Source organism: Sceloporus undulatus, chromosome 1 (assembly GCF_019175285.1).
Source record: "Sceloporus undulatus isolate JIND9_A2432 ecotype Alabama chromosome 1, SceUnd_v1.1, whole genome shotgun sequence".
Lineage (NCBI taxonomy): Eukaryota > Metazoa > Chordata > Lepidosauria > Squamata > Phrynosomatidae > Sceloporus > Sceloporus undulatus.
The window spans coordinates 253,541,803-253,560,599 of record NC_056522.1 but is presented as its reverse complement, the minus strand read 5'-3'; the positions used below and the strand labels follow the sequence as shown (position 1 = coordinate 253,560,599).

Genomic DNA, 18,797 nt, shown 5'->3' with positions numbered 1-18,797 from the left:
TAACTGCTTAGCATGTAACTGATATTCCACTCCATGTGCATCTTTCCTCATGTCTTCCTATGGAGAAGCTCAGGAAGTTAATCTGTGTAGTAACGAGGAAGTGATTATTTCAGAGGAGTCAAGGAACACTACTGTTTAACTTGGAGTTTGTATACTTGAATACATAGTTTGTATACATAATGTGTACCCATAGAAGTGAATTGAAATCCAGAAAAGCTGATGATGAAATAAACCAGAATTAAAATGCTGCTAGCTTTCTTTTGTTCTGTTTTCTCTGCCCTGTCCCTTTTCCATTTTAATACATTACTGTGAGCCCATACAGACAGGCAAAAATAAAGCTGCTTTGGGTCATTTTGGAGGTATGCTGTTTAAATGATGTATGCATCCTAAGAGGCTGGAAGTTGCGCCAAAGCCACATTTCAGTCCTAAAGACTGTGTGTCATTTAAACAGCATACCTCCAAAGTGACCTGAAGCAGATTTATATTGGCCTGTCTGTATGGGCCCTTTGTATCTGTGTGTATAAGGCACAACGTTGGCAAAGCCAATTCCACCCGTCATAGCAGTACTGTGGTGCAAGAAGCTCTGTCTGCTAAAGCATTCCTTTCTACACACTTGTCACCTCAGGGTTGGATGGTGCCAATGCAAGATATGGCAGGAAATCTAAAAGATGAGAAAGTTGTATGAGTCCCAGGCAAAGAAATGGAGGACATAGCATTACAGTGTGAGCTTACAGGATAGCTTCATGGCAGAGTGGAGGTCAAGACAGAGAGGAAATCTGAAGCTCTATAGAAATTTCAAAGCTTGCAAAAGTGAGTTGGGATTTTTTGATCATTAAAAGTTCCAGCATCCTTCAGCTGTAATGACTGCTGGCCATGTTGCTTGGGGACTCTGGGAGCTCTAAGCCAAAAAAATTAAATTTTCCAAACCAGGTTTTTTGTGGCTGAATACTTCAGGTAAGTGGAGTAATTTACACAGTTACAGTAACCTGCAAACTTATTGTGGGTGCACAGTTTAGACTTGGTGGTAATGGGCAGAATATTTATTTTGTCCCTATTTCTGTCAAAACTGTGAAAAAAATAGAATTTGCAAAATTTAAATTCAGCAAGTATGTAAAATGGGTAATAGCATTTATCCTGTGTGACAGAAGGACGTGGTAATTTTCGCTACAGTCATGTGGTCTAGAAGCTTGCTTTTTAACTAAAAATGTACATGTTTCAGATTCGAAGCTCAACATGTCCAAGACGGAGCTTCTTGTCTTTCCTCCTAAGCCCACCCTTCAACACTCCTTTTCTGTCTCTGTGGACAACATTTCTATTCAACCTGTCCAGCAAGCCCGCAGTCTTGGTTTTATCTTTGACTCTTCTCTGTCGTGTATCCCTCAGATCCAGACCACAGCCAAGGCTTGTAGATTCTTTTTGTACAATATTGCTAAAATCTGATCATATCTCTCCGCCTCTACTGCCAAGATCCAGGTCCATGCCCTAGTGATCTCACGACTGGATTATTGTAACGTCCTCCTGGCTGGGCTTCCTCTTTCTCATCTCCGTCCTTTAATCTCTGTCCAGCATTCAGCTGCACGCATTATCACATCCACCCACCGCTCTGACCACATCTCTCCTGTGTTGGCATCCCTTCACTGGCTCCCTCTCCCTTTCCGCATTCAGTATAAGCTCCTGCTGTCGACATTCAAAGCCCTCTATGGACTGGCCCCTCCTTACTTATCAGACCTTCTTTCTCCTCACCTTCCCACCAGGGCCCTCCGTTCTGGTAGTCAAGGGTTCCTGTTCCAGCCCAGGATTTCCTCTGCCTCATCCTGGATTCGCCCCTTTTCACTCGCTGCCCCTCACTCCTGGAACCTTTTTCCCCCACAAGCAAGAGCCATCACTTCTTTAACCAGCTTCAAAACGGAGTTGAAAACCATCCTGTTCAGAGAAGCCTTCCCAGGCATTGCATAATTGTCGCTTACTATCTGATGTTCTGTTGTTGACTGTTTATCGATCCATTTCCTGTATTGCTATGTACTGTATATGTATTATCCTACTTGTGAGTATGTATTTTCCCTGGATAATGATTAACCTTCCATTTTGAAGCCAAGCCCTCCCTTCAGTCCATCTGCCTTGGTCCAGGCCTCGGAGGTTGAGAGGAACTGCTGGACCTCTTACCCTTTCCCGTCACGACTCCCTTCTCCTTCTGTGTTATGTCTTTTTAGATTGTAAGCCTGAGGGCGGGGAACCGTCTAACTAAAAGGATTGCATGTACAGCGCTGTGTAAATTTACAGCACTTCATAAATAAAGGTTAATAATAATAATAATAAATAATAAGTCTTTAACAGATTTTGTATATTAAGCTTTATTCCATACTGTGTGGCATGGTCATAACTGTATCATTTCAATGCATCTCTGGAGCACTGATATGAAAGCAGACAACAAATGTGAATCAATAGCTCTTTATGCAGAAGACACAGAACATTTTTTTTAACATTTTTTAAAAAGTTGGTGAAACTAGCTTCATGCCATCATCATTGCCCATGGTATCTACTCACACATCTGTGATTTTGCTGTCATCTCTGATCAACTAATGTTTTGCCGGCTGATTGACTGACTTTCTTCCTCTATTCTCCATGAAATGCTTCAAAAATCTATGATGAGAAATAATGGCAAGAGGAGTGTGCCCACTTTGTGGGCAATGGGGACTCTGTCATACTGTTTTCAGCTCTCTGAAAGATTACATCCCTGCCTGTTTGTTTCTAATTGGCTCTGCTCCAACAATCCCTCATTGCCCAGAGCAACTGTTATCTAGGGGGACAGGAAAGCCATTGACTGAACAGATAAAGGGGGCCTTGCATGAACCTTGCATGAGCCAGGGTAGTAGACTGAAGAAAAATGGAGGGAGGGATAGTGGGCATGTTAGTTTAATCCTAACCTCATTTTTTTATCTTAATCTTCTTGAATAACTGGGAATTTCACAGTTCACTGATCCCCAGGGAATTGCTCAACAAACAGCCCAGCCTGAATACACAGAGCAGGGTATTTGCCTGGTACCCAAACCCTTTCAAAATCCAGGCATCCCACCCCCACCACCATCAGCACATGTACTGGCTGCAAGTTATTTTCTAATTTGTGCCATCCTTCCTAGTGGAATGGGTATAGATTGCCAAGTGCACAAGTACAGGACTGTTTAATAGCTGTCAGTGCTCCAAGGCTGCAATGCTAGACATGCTTCCTAAGAGGATAAGCTGTACTGCATGTAAGGGGACTTGCTTTTAAGTAAATGTGTATAAGATTACACTGAGAAATTCAAATGCTGCTCTGAGCCCCATGGAAAAAGAAGAGGAGGTTATATACATAACACATTTAATTAGATGATAAATGGCAACTTCTGTGGTCTAATCTGCTTTCAATTTGTTTTTAATTTGGTTGTTTTAATATAATTCAGTGGTACTCAGACCTTTTACCCTTGCCCCCCCTTTATATTTACATGTTGATGTCACCCCTCCTACTCAGTCTTGTATATGAATAAAAATATTTTGTTTATTTAGTATGCACATTTATACATATTCATATTTTTACATTTAATAAGGATTTAACTGTTCAAATTAGAACAGTTCTATTTAAGTAAGTTCAATGTTTAACTCAACACATGTGTAACTTTTACACATAAAAAGTTTGTGAACAGGAGGAGGAAGGGGGATCAGGGGCTCCAAATCTCATGCCTCCCCTTGAGAAACTCTCATTCTCCCTCTGGGCATCCTTCCCCACCATTTGAGAACCACTGTGATTATTGGTTTAATTGTGTTTTACTATATTGTGTATATGTGCATCTGGTTTTAATTCTTCTTAAGACTTAGTTCTGGGAGAAAGGCAAAACCTAGTTCTAGGAAAAAGATGGAATATAAATAAATAGGTATTGAAAAAGGATGCAGAGTTCTTGTTCTTTGATGAACATGCACCATTTTTTTTAAAAAAAAAAGACTCTTCCAGTAGGATAACTAAGATGGGCAGCTGGTTGTCTTGAGGACAGAACTTAAGCAGGGATGCAAAAAAAGCATCACATATCTTGTTGTATATCAGCAGTGATTTAAAAAGTTATGCCAAACCCATTTAGTCTTTTCTGTTCAGTGTGAAGTAAAGCATGATGTCAATATGACAAGTGAAGAGCTCTTTCTTGTTTGAAGCTTCAGTGGGGGCAGTAGGTCAGGCAGAAGGGTTCTGGTATAGTGTCTCCTTGGCCTTTGCACTCCAACATGTTTTACTGGGAAGGTTTGGCTTCTTGACAATTAAATGTCCTATTCATATGGAAGCCAACTGGGATTGGGGGTGGGATCTCAACCTGGGTTGCAATTGGCATAAAGTAACTGACTTTTTTTCTCTCCATTTCTCTTGCAGAATCTTCACCCTGAACGATGGTGAGTTCAGAACTTTCTGTGGATCTCTTACCTTCCTGCTTAATCTGTGTTTGTCTGTCTGTCTTTATGTCCACTCATCCATTCTCCCTTACAACGACAGAGAATACCAGTTTGCGTTCTGATTTAGCCAAGGCTGGAACAGAATTTATTCTTGGTCATTGAAGGTTTTTAAAGCAATTTGTCTGACTTGTTTGTTGTTTCCCTTGTGTGCTTTTTTTCTAACAGTTAAACAATACAGAATGAAATTGGTAACATATTCTCCACTGTTCCAGAATTTGTGTAGGACCATCTTCTGTTCTGCCTGAATTGCAGGTGTGGAATTTTTTCAACCTGAGGGCCAGATTTCCACCTGAAAAATATCTTGGAGTTTGGGATGGTGGTGAGGTTGTGTGTGAGCTCTTGGTGTGTCTACTTTGTGTTTGCTGTTGGTGTGTCTACCAACAGTGCTGTACCAAAGTAGGCACTCTCTCACACATTCTTTCCTCTGAAACATATTATTCATATATGCAAACAATTACACATAGTTTACCCTGTTTATGCATCTACCATATACATAAACGCAAACCCATTCTCTCTCACAGTCAGAGAGAGAGAGAATTAGAAAATTATGCACACTGAACATTTCTCTTTCCTTCTGTTGCTGCTGTAGTGGCAAACAGAGACTTGTCCTTGTGGAGCTTGAACCTTCCTAAAGATCTCAGGGCTTTTTCACACAAGGCAATTATAGTGTTATGATTCCACTTTTAATGGCTGTGTCTACATCCTATAGAATCCTTGGATTTGTCTCCTGATGGGGCACTAGAGTTCTTTGGCTGAAAATTTTAAATGCCCCCCTCCTTGAACTGCACCTCCCAGGATCCCATAGGATAGACTCATAGCAAGTGGAATCATAGCACTATAACTGTGTAACGGGAAAGGCCCCCTAGTTCTGTACACTCCCACCTTCTGTGCAGAGCTTCCAGGAACCACCACTGGAAGACCTTTGTGGCACCGTAGGTCAACATTTCAGCCAGCCAAGGCAATGAAACTCCTTTCCCCCATCACTGGCTACCGCCAGAAATTGGATTCTCTCCGTTCTTCTGGGAGAATCTGTTTTTGTTGCAGCTATATAGCCTCACTTTCCTGGGTCTATTTCTTCCTTTTTGCCTTTCTTTTTCCACAGCTGTCTCTGGATCAGATCCACACCGAGCCACCCCCAACACCCAAGGAGCTAGACTGGGCAGAGCAGGGGTTCCTACCACCTTTGAGCCCTCTGCGCTGTGCCTGGCGCCGTGATGTGCCCCTGGATTGCAAGATCAGCCCAGAGGATGCCCAGGCACGGGCCTGGACAGCCTACTACTATGACCTCTTACAATGCACCTTGCAGCAGGAGGGACTCCCAGAGACTGTTGACCTCACCAAGGAACCCCGGACAGGTAAGCATTTCTCCAGCTAGAAGGAAGTGCATGGAAGTGCCTTTTTTTAAAACCTGCTGAAATTTTCTCTCTTGAATGCCAGAGTTTGTTCACTCAAGATGTCAGTCATTTGTTCTGTGTTAAATGTTGAAATGAACACTTGACGATACTCCCCTGGGGATGGGTTTTTATCTCTGCAGATATGCAAATATTATTAACAAAACATTCCTGCACATTTTTTACAAGTGCAACACCAGAAAAACTAGTTTGTGAGAGTAAGGGGATGGCTAAGATCTATTCAGCGGAACTAAATAATTTTTCAGTAATCTTGAATTTCAGTAATCCTAAAGGCTAGTAGTGGCAGCTTTGTTTGGGGAGGGGAACTTTTTACTCTTTGGGTTAATCTCAGTCTCACAACCTTCTTTTATGGTAGAATTTAAAGATATAGCTGTGTTAGTCTGTAGTAGAATCATTACGTAGAGAGATCTTGAAGCACCTTTGAGACATAGGCCAGTACAGACCGGCGCTTTGTGAAATTAGGGCTCTGTAGGGCTTGGCATCCATATGTGCCCAGCCCTGCTTTCGGCACCCGTGCACCATATTTCTGCACCCCCCCCAGGGCGCGTGATGATGATGCGTGGGCGTCCAAGCACCCAAATGGTGCTCACCAGAAACGCCGTCATCATGGTGCATGAGCGCCATGATGATGATGCTAAAAAGAAGCCACCTAGAGGGGCTTCTTTTTAGGGAGTACAGTGGTGCCGCACCGTATGGCTGGTGTGGCACCGACGATGGGCAAAAACGGGCAGCATGGAGCCACCCGTCTGTATGCCCCCTAACTAAAGAAAGATGCTGCTAACTTCTTCCTTTAATTAGTCTCAAAGGTGCTACAAGATCTCTCTACAACCTTCTTTTATGTGCAATTTCAATGGTGCCATATTTTCTTACGATTTTGTGCAATGTGGGATATAATGTATTTTGTGTATTCACTCACCTCTCCACATTTGTGTTTTAGACTTTTGTGGATTTGATTCTTCACAGATTTTATTAATATGTTTTCTCTAGGAATATCTGGGTCCTCCAGCGCAACTCTATGACCAACTTTAACAAAAATCACACTGAAGGACCTAGAGATTCCTAGGCATTTGTAGCTCGTTCAGTGCAATTCTGTGGTCAGTGTCTGGCAGATGCTGACCACAGAGTTGCACTAGAGGACCTAGACATTCCTGGAGATGTGTTCTCTCTGGGTTTTGCTGTGAGGTCGAAGAATTTCATGGCCAGCATCCATAGGTTTTGGGGGGGGGGGGGTTGGGCTATGTGGCTGTGTTCTGGAAGAGTTTATTCATGACATTTTACCAGCATTACTCAAAACTTCATTGGAATCAGGCTTAAATCATGCTGAGATAGAAGCTGTGACCTGGGGTGCTTTTGCACTACATAATTATAGCACTTCGATACCACTTTAACCACTGTGGTTTCATCTTATGGAATCTTGGGGTTTGTAATTCCATGAGGTACAGTATTTAAATTTCTCTGCCAGACAGCCCCAGAGACTCTCCAAAACAATAACCCCCAGAATTCTGTAGGAGGGAGCTGGGGCAGTGAATGTGTTATCACTGTGAAAAAGCCCTAGATGGGCAGATTCAGTATCAGCAGTTCTGCCTTGAAATCCCTGACTTGTGTAATTTAGAGAGCAAGAATGTAAGATTTCAAGATGCAGTGATGAGAGGCAGGCCACTGATTCTGTTCTTGTCTTTTTCAGGGTTTGGTCCATCAGACATCACCATCTGTGTCTTGGGTTCCCCCACTTCATATCTGTCAGTACTTCTAGAAGGTGGCAACCAATGCCCTGGTGAGTTCCACTGTAAAGTTATATCCAAAAGGCTTGGTCAGGTCCCTTCTTTTTTGTCCCGCTGGGCAGCACATTGGCAATGTTTTTATTGGCAAGTGGTGAAGAACGAAGGAGTTACAGCTAACAGGGCCACTGCAGATCCCCACAGGCAGTGTATCCCTAAAACTTTGTTTCCTGCTGGAGTACCTTCTCAGGAAGAGAGCACTATTCTGCTTACAGCTTCCCTTCTTTAACAGAGAAACCTACCAATAGCCTCCTTACCCTCTGCAACTCACAAGAGTGGGGAGGGAGCATTAAAAGCTTGAGGGCCAAATTCCCCAAGTACATGTCCCCCCCCCCCAAATTTTTTGCCCAAAAACTTCCTTGAGGTCTTTAAACAGAGGCTTGATGAGGCAGAGGCCATCTCTCAGGGATGGTTTGTTTGTGAGTTCCTGCTTGGCAGGGGGTTGGACTGGATGGCCTTTGTGGTCTCTTCCAACTCTATGAACTTCTATGAACATGGGAGACAATTTCATGACATTTTGGCTCCCTCAAGGCCATTTAAAGCCTCAAAGACTGCATCTGTACTGCACAAATAATCCAGTTTGACACCACCTTAACTGCCATGGCTGCATGCTATGAAATCATGGTAATTGTAATTTGTTGTGACACCAAAGCTCTCTGACAAAGAAGGCTAAATATCTCAGAAAACTACAATTTCCAGAATTCCATAGCATGGAGCCATGGTATCAAACTGGATTATTTTGGCAGTGCAGATGCAGCCAAAGATGCCTTTCCCCCACAACAGGAACTACTACTACTACTATTACTACTATTACTATTGGTTTTGTTGTTGTGGTGGTGGTGGTTGTTATTATTTCTTACCCGCCTCTCCCCATGGATCAAGGTGGGGAGCAACAAAAATTAACGAACAATATCAGTTAAAAAGACAGTTAAAACACACATCAATTTAAAAGGACAAATAAATGTACAAATATTAAAACAATCCACATCTTCCCTGGACCAAGATGTCTATCTGTGCATGTTTCCTGCAGCCCCTCTTGGGCAGCTGCTGTGTTCCTGGCGTTCCTCCTGTCTCTTTTCAAAGCCTGAGACAGGGCTGTAACCAGAGCTCTTATGGCAGCTGAGCTACTCATATTTCTTTCTGGCCAAGGTGGCTATAGCAGCATGAAGCTGGAATGAACCAGAAGGTCAGCTCTCCAGCCTCCCTCACCAAGGCACAAGCCTCCCCACCTATCAGCATTCTCTCAGGACTCCAAATTATTCAAATCTATGAATGGGCAGCCAGCTCCTCTTCTAGAGTTCCATGAGCTAATTCATATTCTGCTTTAACATTAAGTGTGGAAAGTGTTTCAGTGGCAAAATACTAAAACCTGGAAAGGTTACTTTTTTGGAGTATGGTTCTCAGAACTCCCCAGCCAACATGGCCAGCATCAAAGTTTATTGATTTTTTTCCCCTTTTTGCATTAAGGACTGAGTCATGGCATAATTATTGATTGATTAAAGATATATAGAGCTGTTTCTTGAAATTAAAATGCAGTAGATGACAACAGTTGTCAATTTTCTAGACTCTCATGCACATTATGAATGGCTTAGTTTTTCTAATGCTTTGTAAACAGTGTAAGGACTACTGCCTGCTAATGCAACAACTGCTAATCTCGAATAACTTAAGTCTCCATTTCCTCTTCCCTTCTCAGTCCCTCTCAGTTCAGTGGTGCCTTATGGGAGAGAATGACAGAACAAGAATAGGATGCACTCCTCTTTGCTGGCTCCAAGGGCTGATCAGGGCTGATAACCAGGGTGCTTACAGCACCAAGAGCATGTGGAGTGCCATATCTCCCAGTTGCTAGCAGTTATTCTGGTCCACTTATAGTATAGGCTGCTAAATTATGATAGCCCCTCTCAAAGTATACTAGGCTAAATTCAAAGTGCTAATTATGACCTTTAAAGCCGTGCAATTCTTGAGTCCAAACTATCTGAAAGGCTGTTTCTCTATACAAGCCCACCCAGGTTTTTGTAGAGCAATTTTAGTTTCCTAAGACTCCAGCCTTTGTTAAGAAAATATTTAAATGCCAAAAATATCAAAGCTATGCTTATTAGGGTCTAACTTTAAATCAGCAGAGTAGCAGAAACTTGTCCTTATCTAATTATGCTTCTCTAAGGACTGAGACTGACTAAAAAACGGACACAAGTAACTTGCAGTTTAAACAAAAGTTTAATAATGGCTTTAATCTACATATAGTTAGAGGGTATATGCTAATCTAGCTAATGAATAGTTCAAGTAAAGAAAAAAAAAATCTCACAATCTTTCCAAAGAGAGTTGAGAGAGGAAGAAGATGGGGAACCTAACAGGGCAGGAGAAAATCTTTGTGTGAGAGAAAACCTCCCAAAAGGAGGAGTGACCTGAATCATATAGTTTGTTTATCAATTTGCAAAGTTATTGGCCTATGATTCAATAGGAACAAATGGGATGTTTGAATGAGGGCAGACAGCAGGATTTGCATGCAGGAAAATCTAGCTATCTAAATAGGGGAAGAGAGAATACAAATATTTCTTCCAGCAGTTTTAAGATCTTTTAAAAGAGGGCTTCTTTTGGTCCCATTGCCATTACAGGTATGTTTGGGGAGGACATCTAAGAGAGCCTTCTCAGTGGCTGCTCCCACGCTGTGGAACTCCATCTCACAGGAGAGTCATTTGGCTTCCTCTCTGCTCTCTAAATAAATAAAGAAATAAAGAACTTTCTAATTTGGGAGGCCCTTAGCTCTTAACTAATGTGGCAGAGACTTTTATTGAGGTGTGCTGAGTTTTTATCTCTCTCTTTTTTACTATATTTTACATATATTTTAAACTGTTTTTACCTTGGGCTTTTAGTAGAATTGTATATTTAATTGTTTTTACTTTTTATATAATAAGATTTAGCAGTACTTTGTTTTAATCCGTTGTACATTTCCTTGGTTCCTGTCCCAAGAGAAGGACTCCACAGAATATAAATTAAGTTAAATCAAATTAACAAATGATTTTTCACAGGGGATTGTTTTTTCCAGTTTGGGGCAAGCTTTTCTCTGTTGTAAGCCTTCTCATAATGCACTCATGGGCTGGGTCTCTTCTCTTTCTTCTGTCCAGGTAACATGCTGCTGTGCCTGTCACCAGCATGGCTATCCAAGGTACCTTCCGAAACCCACCCAGGAGAGTCATCCTTGCTAGTCTTCAAGGCTGTGACCTTTGATCTTGGTGGCCGTACGATGCTTGAAGAATTTGCACCCCCACGCCGTGTCACCTACTTCACTGGCTATTTTGGGCCATGCAAGGTGCAGGGCCAGTCAGCAGCAGAACTGGCCCGAGACCTTGACTGCCCCACAGGGGGCTCAGGAGAGCTGGCTCGCCTGCTGGAGGACAAGCTACTGACACGACAGCTCATGGACCAGCAGGCACAGGTGGCAGTGCCCCCCCACACTGGCCTTCACCTTCAAGCGCCCACTACCCCTGCGAAGCGTGACAGAGGAGCAGCATGTCCGCATGGTAGAGCTGAGTGGGCGTGAGGGGCAAGACAACCTGCTACAGGAGGAAATCACAGCCTTCTTGCAAGGCAGTGCCATGGAACACTACACCCAGGTGAGGCCCCTTGGAGGGAGACCTAGATAAGGTGGAAGTTATGAAAAGTCATGTCACAGGGTTGAGGTAGCACACATCCCATATCCAGCTATAGATTAGGGGTGGAAAAAGAGTTGTACTGGGCTGCATGTGGCCCCATGGGATTATTTTTTAGGGTCATGGCCCTTCAAAATTGCCTGGACTCTGTGATTTTTCTGGACAAAAATAAAAAGGTGAATTGCTCCTCCTGGAATCTGCCAATGATTGTCTTTTAAATAGATTGAAAGAGAGCTCTGAACGGCTGAACTTTTAAAAAAGCACCTTCTTTTTTGTGGTTTTGACAGACTTGCATCTCTTGAAGGGAGAAAGTCAGTTTCTGGACCCAACGTAGCTGCCCGCCCCTTCTATAGATCAGTGTAGAGAATCTCTTCCAGCTTGAGGGTTGAATTCAGTTCCATAGACACTTTCAGGGGTTGCTTTCCAATGGTGCGTGGGGCCAAGTCAACAGAATGGGACTAAAAATACCAGCTTATTTTACCTTAAAACTCTAAATGCTGGTAACTAAGCCTTGAGAGGGACATTCAAACCTTTTAGAACAAGGAAAAACTGTACAAAACTACTGTAGATTCAAAGATATACCCATATTACTTTTGTTAATTTTGTATTGTTTGTTTATGTTATTGTTATAAAACAAATAAAATATTCAATAAAAAGATATAGCTGTGTTAGTCTGTAAAATCAGTATGAACAGAGATCTTGTAGCACCTTTGAGACTAACTAAAAGAAAGAAGTTGGCATCATGAGCTTTCATAGTCTTAAATCTACTTCCAAATGCATCTGAGGAAGTAGACTGAAGTCTACGAAAGTTAATGCTGTCAGCTTCTTACTTTCAGTTAGTCTTAAAGGTGCTACAAAATATCTCTACATACTGTACAACACTAAGAAAATCAATAAATAATGGAATTAGGGAAAGGGACATTGCCATCTGGGGAACTCTAAGAGGACCAGATTTGCCTCATAACTGAGGTTCCCTACCATACCTCAGCTATAGATCTTTTGAAGAAAGCATTATCTTGCAAATTAACCATCTCTATTTAAGACCTCTCTGTTGTACTTCCTACAGGTGGTAGTGAAACCATCTGGTTGGCGCTGGAATGGAGCGCAAGCTGTGTCATTCCATGCTAAGTCAGAACATGGCTGTGTCTTGCAAGCTGTCCTTACACTGCTAGAGACCCTGGAGGAGGAAGAGAGCATCTTGCTGGAGGCCTTCATTCCCACTGCTCATATGGTCCAGCCTGGCCCTCCCGAGACAAACAGCTCTCCATGTAAGGAGATCTTCTAGTTGCTCCCTACTAAGGGCAGTTCACTCCCTGTGCTCGCACCCCCAGGGGGCGTGAGATGGAATTTCAGGGGGTGCGACAAAGAATGGCTTGTGTCCTTGAGTAACGAGTCATCACTCATTTTTGTCTAAATAAATTAGTAACTAATTGCTCAATTTTATGCACTGATTTTTTTTTCTGAAGTTCAATTTGTTCACTCACAGAATTGTACGTGGTTAAATCTGTGGTTCAAAAATTAGAAAGTAGACTTCTTCATCTTCAAATGTGATATTACTTTTGTTGGGGATGTGAACATTAATCAAACATTTCTCAGGGATGAGGGGCATAGAAAAAATTGGGAATCTCTGGCCTAAAGCACTTGAAAGTGATGCTTTACACTGGTAGTTTGCTAAATGGGAGAAGGGGGACAATTGATGTCACTAGCAATGTGGAAGGAAATCAGCTTGGAAACCCAGAATCTTCCAGGATCATTACTTCAGACCAGAATATTCCCTCTGTTCTTGCTTTTGTATTTCGCCCCTTTCACTTTCTTCCATGTGGCTCTTTACTTTCAGTGTGCCTTTCTAATCCATTATCTCTCTCTCCTTGTTCTGCCTCTGCAATCCCAGGGAGCACTTCTCCACAGAACAATCTGGCAGTCCGAATATGTGCTGTTGTCTGCAGATCCCGAAAGGATCAGCCTCTACTGAGCAAGGTAAAAAGAAGAAGCCCTAAGTTATGTTGGAAATTAGTGATGGGGAGAGGGAAAGATAAGGAGAATCACCATGGGCAGAAAATCTTTAGCATTTTTGAGTCCCAAACACAATACACACCGCTTTAATTGCCCTGGTTCAGTGCTAGAGAATGCTGGGAATTGTAGTTTATTGTGGCACCAGAGCTCTCTGACAGAGAAGGTTAAATGTCTCACAAAATTACAGTTCCCAGGATTCCCTAGCATTGAGCCAGATCAGTTAAAGTCGTCTCAAACTGGATTATTTCTGCAGTGTGCTTTGGACTGGGGATACAGGAGTCTTTTCTTCTGTCTCCAATCAGCATAGGAAATTGTGTTGAGAAGAGGGAAATGCAAGGCTCTCTCACTAACTTTTAACAGTGATATGGGATGGACACCAAAAACAAGCTCTGGTTGGTCTTTGCACATTAAGTGAGTCATGAGATCCAAATAATTTATTTTCTTTTTTTGGTTGGAACTGAGTTCGGTTTGATCTTCAGCCATGAAAGTCACAATCTCTAATTTCCTCCTGGACAGGGAAATAATTTGTCCATCCTTTTTGTAATCTTGGGTTAGATCCAGATAGAGAGTAAACTCACTTTAATCAATGGCACTTAAATTAGTTTCAACTAGATTGGCCCACTGATTTGAATACATCTACTCCAAGAGTATTAAACCTGTTTTTGGTACCAGGGCTCAAATTCCAATTTCAGAAGGGACTCAAGATCCATTATGTGTAACTTGGTTTGGCATAAAAGTATCATGTTTGATATATTAAAAGTGCAGTTTATTTTTTCAAATAAACTGAACTTTTAATAGATGAAACATGATTGCACATTGAATGTACTTTTTAAAATATTATTTTTGTTATGAATGGAGCTACAAGTTCCAATTGTTTTCGTGCTCCTTAGTGCCATGTAGACGTAACACACTCATTCCCATAAAAAGAACTTACAAAAGGAAACCAAGAGCAGGAATTGCTTTACTGTTTTAGGTAAAAGTTTACCTGTTACTTCATTTTGAGAAATAATGTGGAGGAAGTAAATATATAAACACTTTGTCTTAAGTATTTTTTTATCATTATAAAAGAAAATATTCTGTAATTCTTCCCCAGTTTTTTGGGGCAGGGAAGAAGAAAAGGCTTTAGGAAAAAACCTGGAAAGACACCCCTCCCACCAAACATTTCCTTTTTTTCCTCCTCCTTTTTTTTTGGGGGGGGGGGTGGCCTTCACATCTCTAGACAGGGCCAAAGATAGAGTAGGTGGGCCAAAAAAAGTGGGCAGGGCCAAAAGGTAATTCTTACAGTTTTGACATTTTTCTCCATCAAGCATACAAATACACAGCTCAGTTAACTGTATATCTACTCAGGGGTAATTCCCAGTGTAGCAGCTATCCTGCCTGCACACCACAGCTCAGTTTTACCCATTTAAATGTCTTTAAATTCCCTTTTATTTCCAATCACTGATCAGAGATTAGAGCAGAGGTTTCCTGACTCATGGAAAACCCAGATTTTTCCCATTCCTCGGCTCCTCTGGCTGTGTACTCACAGTCACAACCTTAGGGGTGAAACAGGCCATCCCTGAGAGATCTGGGTTGAAGCCGTGGCAACCGCACACCGTGGCCCCAATTCCAGCTTTTTGCCAGCCCAAAAAGAAGCAGCTAAATGCCAATTTTTTTTTGAGCCGGCAAAAAGCCATCTTTTTCCTGCCTGTCACAGCTTTACGGTACTCCTGTGGTATACAGAATGTAAATGCCACACCACTGAAGCACTGCGAAACCAGCCCATATGTGGCCAGCCCAGCAACGTTGGGGCATGTGGAGTGCATACGCCATGCCCCCAAGCCGCTGGGAAGCCACCATTTCCAGCCGGTCTATTTTGGCTCTTACTTTATAAATCTAAGGAAGTGGAACGGTTTGGTTCTCAGTCTTAAGACTGCTGGAGTTAGGCTCAGAAAGATGGTATACTTTTTGGTTCTTTTCAGGTTGTGTGTGGTGTTGGCCGGGCAGATAAACCCCTGAAGCACCAGGCCACAGTTCCCCAGACACTGGAGAGCAGCCTGCGGCAGTGGGGGTTAAAATATGAAGCCCAGATTACAGCTGTCTATGCGCAGATCAAGCAGAAGGCTGAGGCAGCCATGAAAGCCTTCATGGATATGGAGGCTGACCTGTCAGCTGAGCAAAGAGGTGGTCGCCGAGCGCAAACTGACATAATTGGTGAGTTTTCTCAGTCAGTGATTACAAAGGCTGTAAGAAGATATTGCTGGGTACCACAGTTTAATTTCACAGATCAATACAGGGCTTTCAGGGTCCTTCAAACAGCATTTCATCAGGATGCAGGGCATCAGTGTGCTGCTACACTTTAAAGAATCAGCATTGGAGAAGTTCTTGCATTCTGTGTTCTAGGGACAGGCTCATGTCAGTGTCCTGTGTTTCTTTTGCCTTGGATTAGTAAATGGCCATGAGGCCTGACTGTGTGGTTGCCTCTTCTAGGGACCTACATTATGTTCTGCTTATATTGGACATATATTTATTTACTCACTTATTTATTAGTCACTTTTATACCCACTGTATGATTTCACAAGAAACCTGTGAAATAAACCAAGGTGAGAAAGTGAGTGGCCCAAGGTGACCCAGTAAGATTTATGGCTCAGTGGTGACTAGAACTGAGTCCCAGTCCAGATACTGGAGCACTCTCAGACCTATCACTTCTGCAGGTTGGGACCCTAAACCCCACATTCCTGAAGATGTGACTTTTTGGAATCTGTTTTTTTATTATTATTATTATTCAAGCCTTGGATTCTGGTTCCTCATGGCTTTCCACACATTTCTTTAGAATTACACTGGCCATCCAGGAAGCTTCTGAAGTTCACTGACCACGATGTATTCCGTGGTTTGTTATTCTGGAAATGGCTGCTATAGCTATTGCAGATGCCTGACTTTTTACTCTGGCAAAGCAGTATCATTGAGCTCTAGGTTCCCATGGAAATTGTTTTTCTCCTAAAACAAACAAAAGACAGATAAAACCTAGTTGCCGCCTATTAGCTTCATTTCAATATCAAAGAATGCCTCACTTTCTCAGAAGCTGCCTATTTGTTTTGTCCCACCTCTGATCCATTTAAACTTATTTCCCACTGCATCACAAGATATTGTGCATGTAGGACCCACCCATCCACCTTGCTCATTGTCCATTGGCGATGGCCTCTAGATGTACAAAACCTCCCCTACATCCCACTTCAGCCAGGGAAGAACACAGCACTGGTGCTGTTTAGGCTACTACTGAACTAATCATGAGTGGGGAAAATGTGGTCTGTGGGGCATATGTGCACCTGGACCTACTTTTCTTTTTATTGGTTTAAAAAGACATACAATACAAAACAACATATAAACATTACAATTAAAACATATTGTACAAACATCCACATAAACCATATGTGGACAATAAACACAAAATCGAATACAGTACATGTATTGCATTTAATCTAATTCTTGTTCTCCTGTAACCTTAACGGCATGTATTCGAAACATAACTTCCAGTAACTTCATTAACCCATTGTCTTCACCATATTAATAAATTGATTTGTCATATTTTTCTGTACTGTCATGTTAAACTAAAAATATATATAATATAATAAATCCAAGCTAAAAATTAAGAAAGAAGCGAATCTAAACAAACAACTTAACAGTTTTTCTAGCCAAGTCTCGCTATTTTACTGATAGGTCTTTCTTCAATTTCTGATATATTCCATAAATTATGATATACTGTATCCACAAACGGAATCTTCTCACCTTTTTAACAGCCTCTTTTTATGTAAACTACTTGGATCCCACTTTTGAAGCCCCTAAGAGCCACCAGCAGTCCTCAAAAGCCCCCTGGACCCCCCCATTTTAAAAATTTTTCATCATACCCAAAGTCCTGTCAAATGTGTGCAAGCACACAAAAAAACCCTTTCCAACCTTTCCTCCCCCTCTGAAATACCCCTCTGCTTCTCCCTGAAAATGGTGACCAGAAGTGATACCACATCACTTCTGGTCACCATTTTGAAGGAGAAAAGGGGAAAGGAGGATATTTTATCACTCAAGGGAACTGGGGGGATAGGGTGGAAAATTGGCCCTTGCATGGTTACCATCCCTGAAATAAATCCATAAAATGCCATCCCCCACCTTTATTTTATTTCAGTGACACAAGCCTGAACACTCGGCTCATCTTGAGGAGGAGAGAGTATGTACTTCCCCTTCACTGGTCACCCAGTACTCCCACAAGTCCAGATCAGACTTCTTTCTCTACCTCGTCTCTCTTCTTTTGAATGGACTCTTAAACAGATGACATAAACACAGTAGCTTCCAAGTCAAGCCCAGGATTCTGGAAAGAGTAGAATAATACTCTGTCCACTAACATTGCTCTAACAGTGTTATTTCTGACTTAAAGAGACAGAGATTTTTTTCACTCAAGGCTAGCAAAGTTGAATTTCAGCAGTATAAAAGGGTGTTTGGGTGTACTTATGACACAACGTCATGTTCCTCCTGTTGCTGATTTGTATTTAAATTGGTGGAGCACACCTTTTTATTAATAGAGAAAACCTGTCAGTACTTCCCGATATCACTGCTATTACATTAGTCCCTTCTGGTGCAATATGACTGTAATCATGTAGCATGAGGGGACATGATTCTCCTCCTCCCTCTCTCTCCTTCCCCCTCACTATTCCCAAGCAAGTCATGCCTTTTGGCTTTTTAATTTTTAGTTTTGCTGTGATTGTATCATTACAGCTAAATGATAAAATAAAAATAATTTTTAGTGTTTTCCCTTAATTACAAGATTGCCGCAATTTTTTTAAAAAAGTGAAAGGCACACATGCACTGAGTAGGGCACTCACAGGTAGCAAGGAAGGGACTATGGAGCCAGTGCAAAAGGGACCATGGATTACCATGATGGCAGAGAAGTGTGATACTGTACTGAATATTTTCAAACTGGTATGTTCCCATTTGTTTCATCCTCCCTTAGTATATTGGAGTGTCACCTGTGTACATGTGGTAGGGAATTAAAAAAGAAGGTAGCGGCAAATTGCCCATCACATATATTTTAAGAAAAGTATTTAAAAATAAATTTGTGGAGGATACCTTGCTGTGCCTTCAAGTTGCCTCTTGATTTGTGGCGACTCCATAAGTTTCATAGGGTTTTTTAAGTCCAAGAATACTGAAAAGGTGGTTTTGCCAGTTCCTTCCTTTGAATAGAGCCTTCAGCACCTGGTATTTATTGGTGGTCTCCCACCCAATTACTAAGCAAGGCTGATCCTACTTAACTTCCAAGATCAGACAGAATCTGGTGCCTTTAGGGTATTTAAGCCCTTTATTGGTGGCTATTAAAAACAGAACTTGGAAAAATTACCTTTGGGGACAATTTCCCAATTGAGAGATTCTGTACTAAACCTTGTGGTTAATCATAGGGGCTATATGGAACCTCCCATGTTCAAACACAGTATCCTACTGGTTATTCTCTGGAAACAGCA

The 18,797-nt window shown here is 41.9% G+C and overlaps 1 protein-coding gene across 1 annotated transcript in view; it reads left to right on the top strand.

Moving 5' to 3' along the window:
• The window catches only part of CARNS1 (carnosine synthase 1), a 37,507-nt gene that overhangs the window by 13,086 nt on the left and 5,624 nt on the right, over positions 1-18,797 (top strand). Inside the window, 8 exon segments of the mRNA XM_042445715.1 lie at positions 4,388-4,407; positions 5,570-5,822; positions 7,564-7,653; positions 10,777-11,096; positions 11,098-11,265; positions 12,368-12,569; positions 13,193-13,278; positions 15,276-15,507. Coding sequence (XP_042301649.1) covers positions 4,405-4,407; positions 5,570-5,822; positions 7,564-7,653; positions 10,777-11,096; positions 11,098-11,265; positions 12,368-12,569; positions 13,193-13,278; positions 15,276-15,507 — 1,354 coding nt within the window. The 5' untranslated portion in view covers positions 4,388-4,404.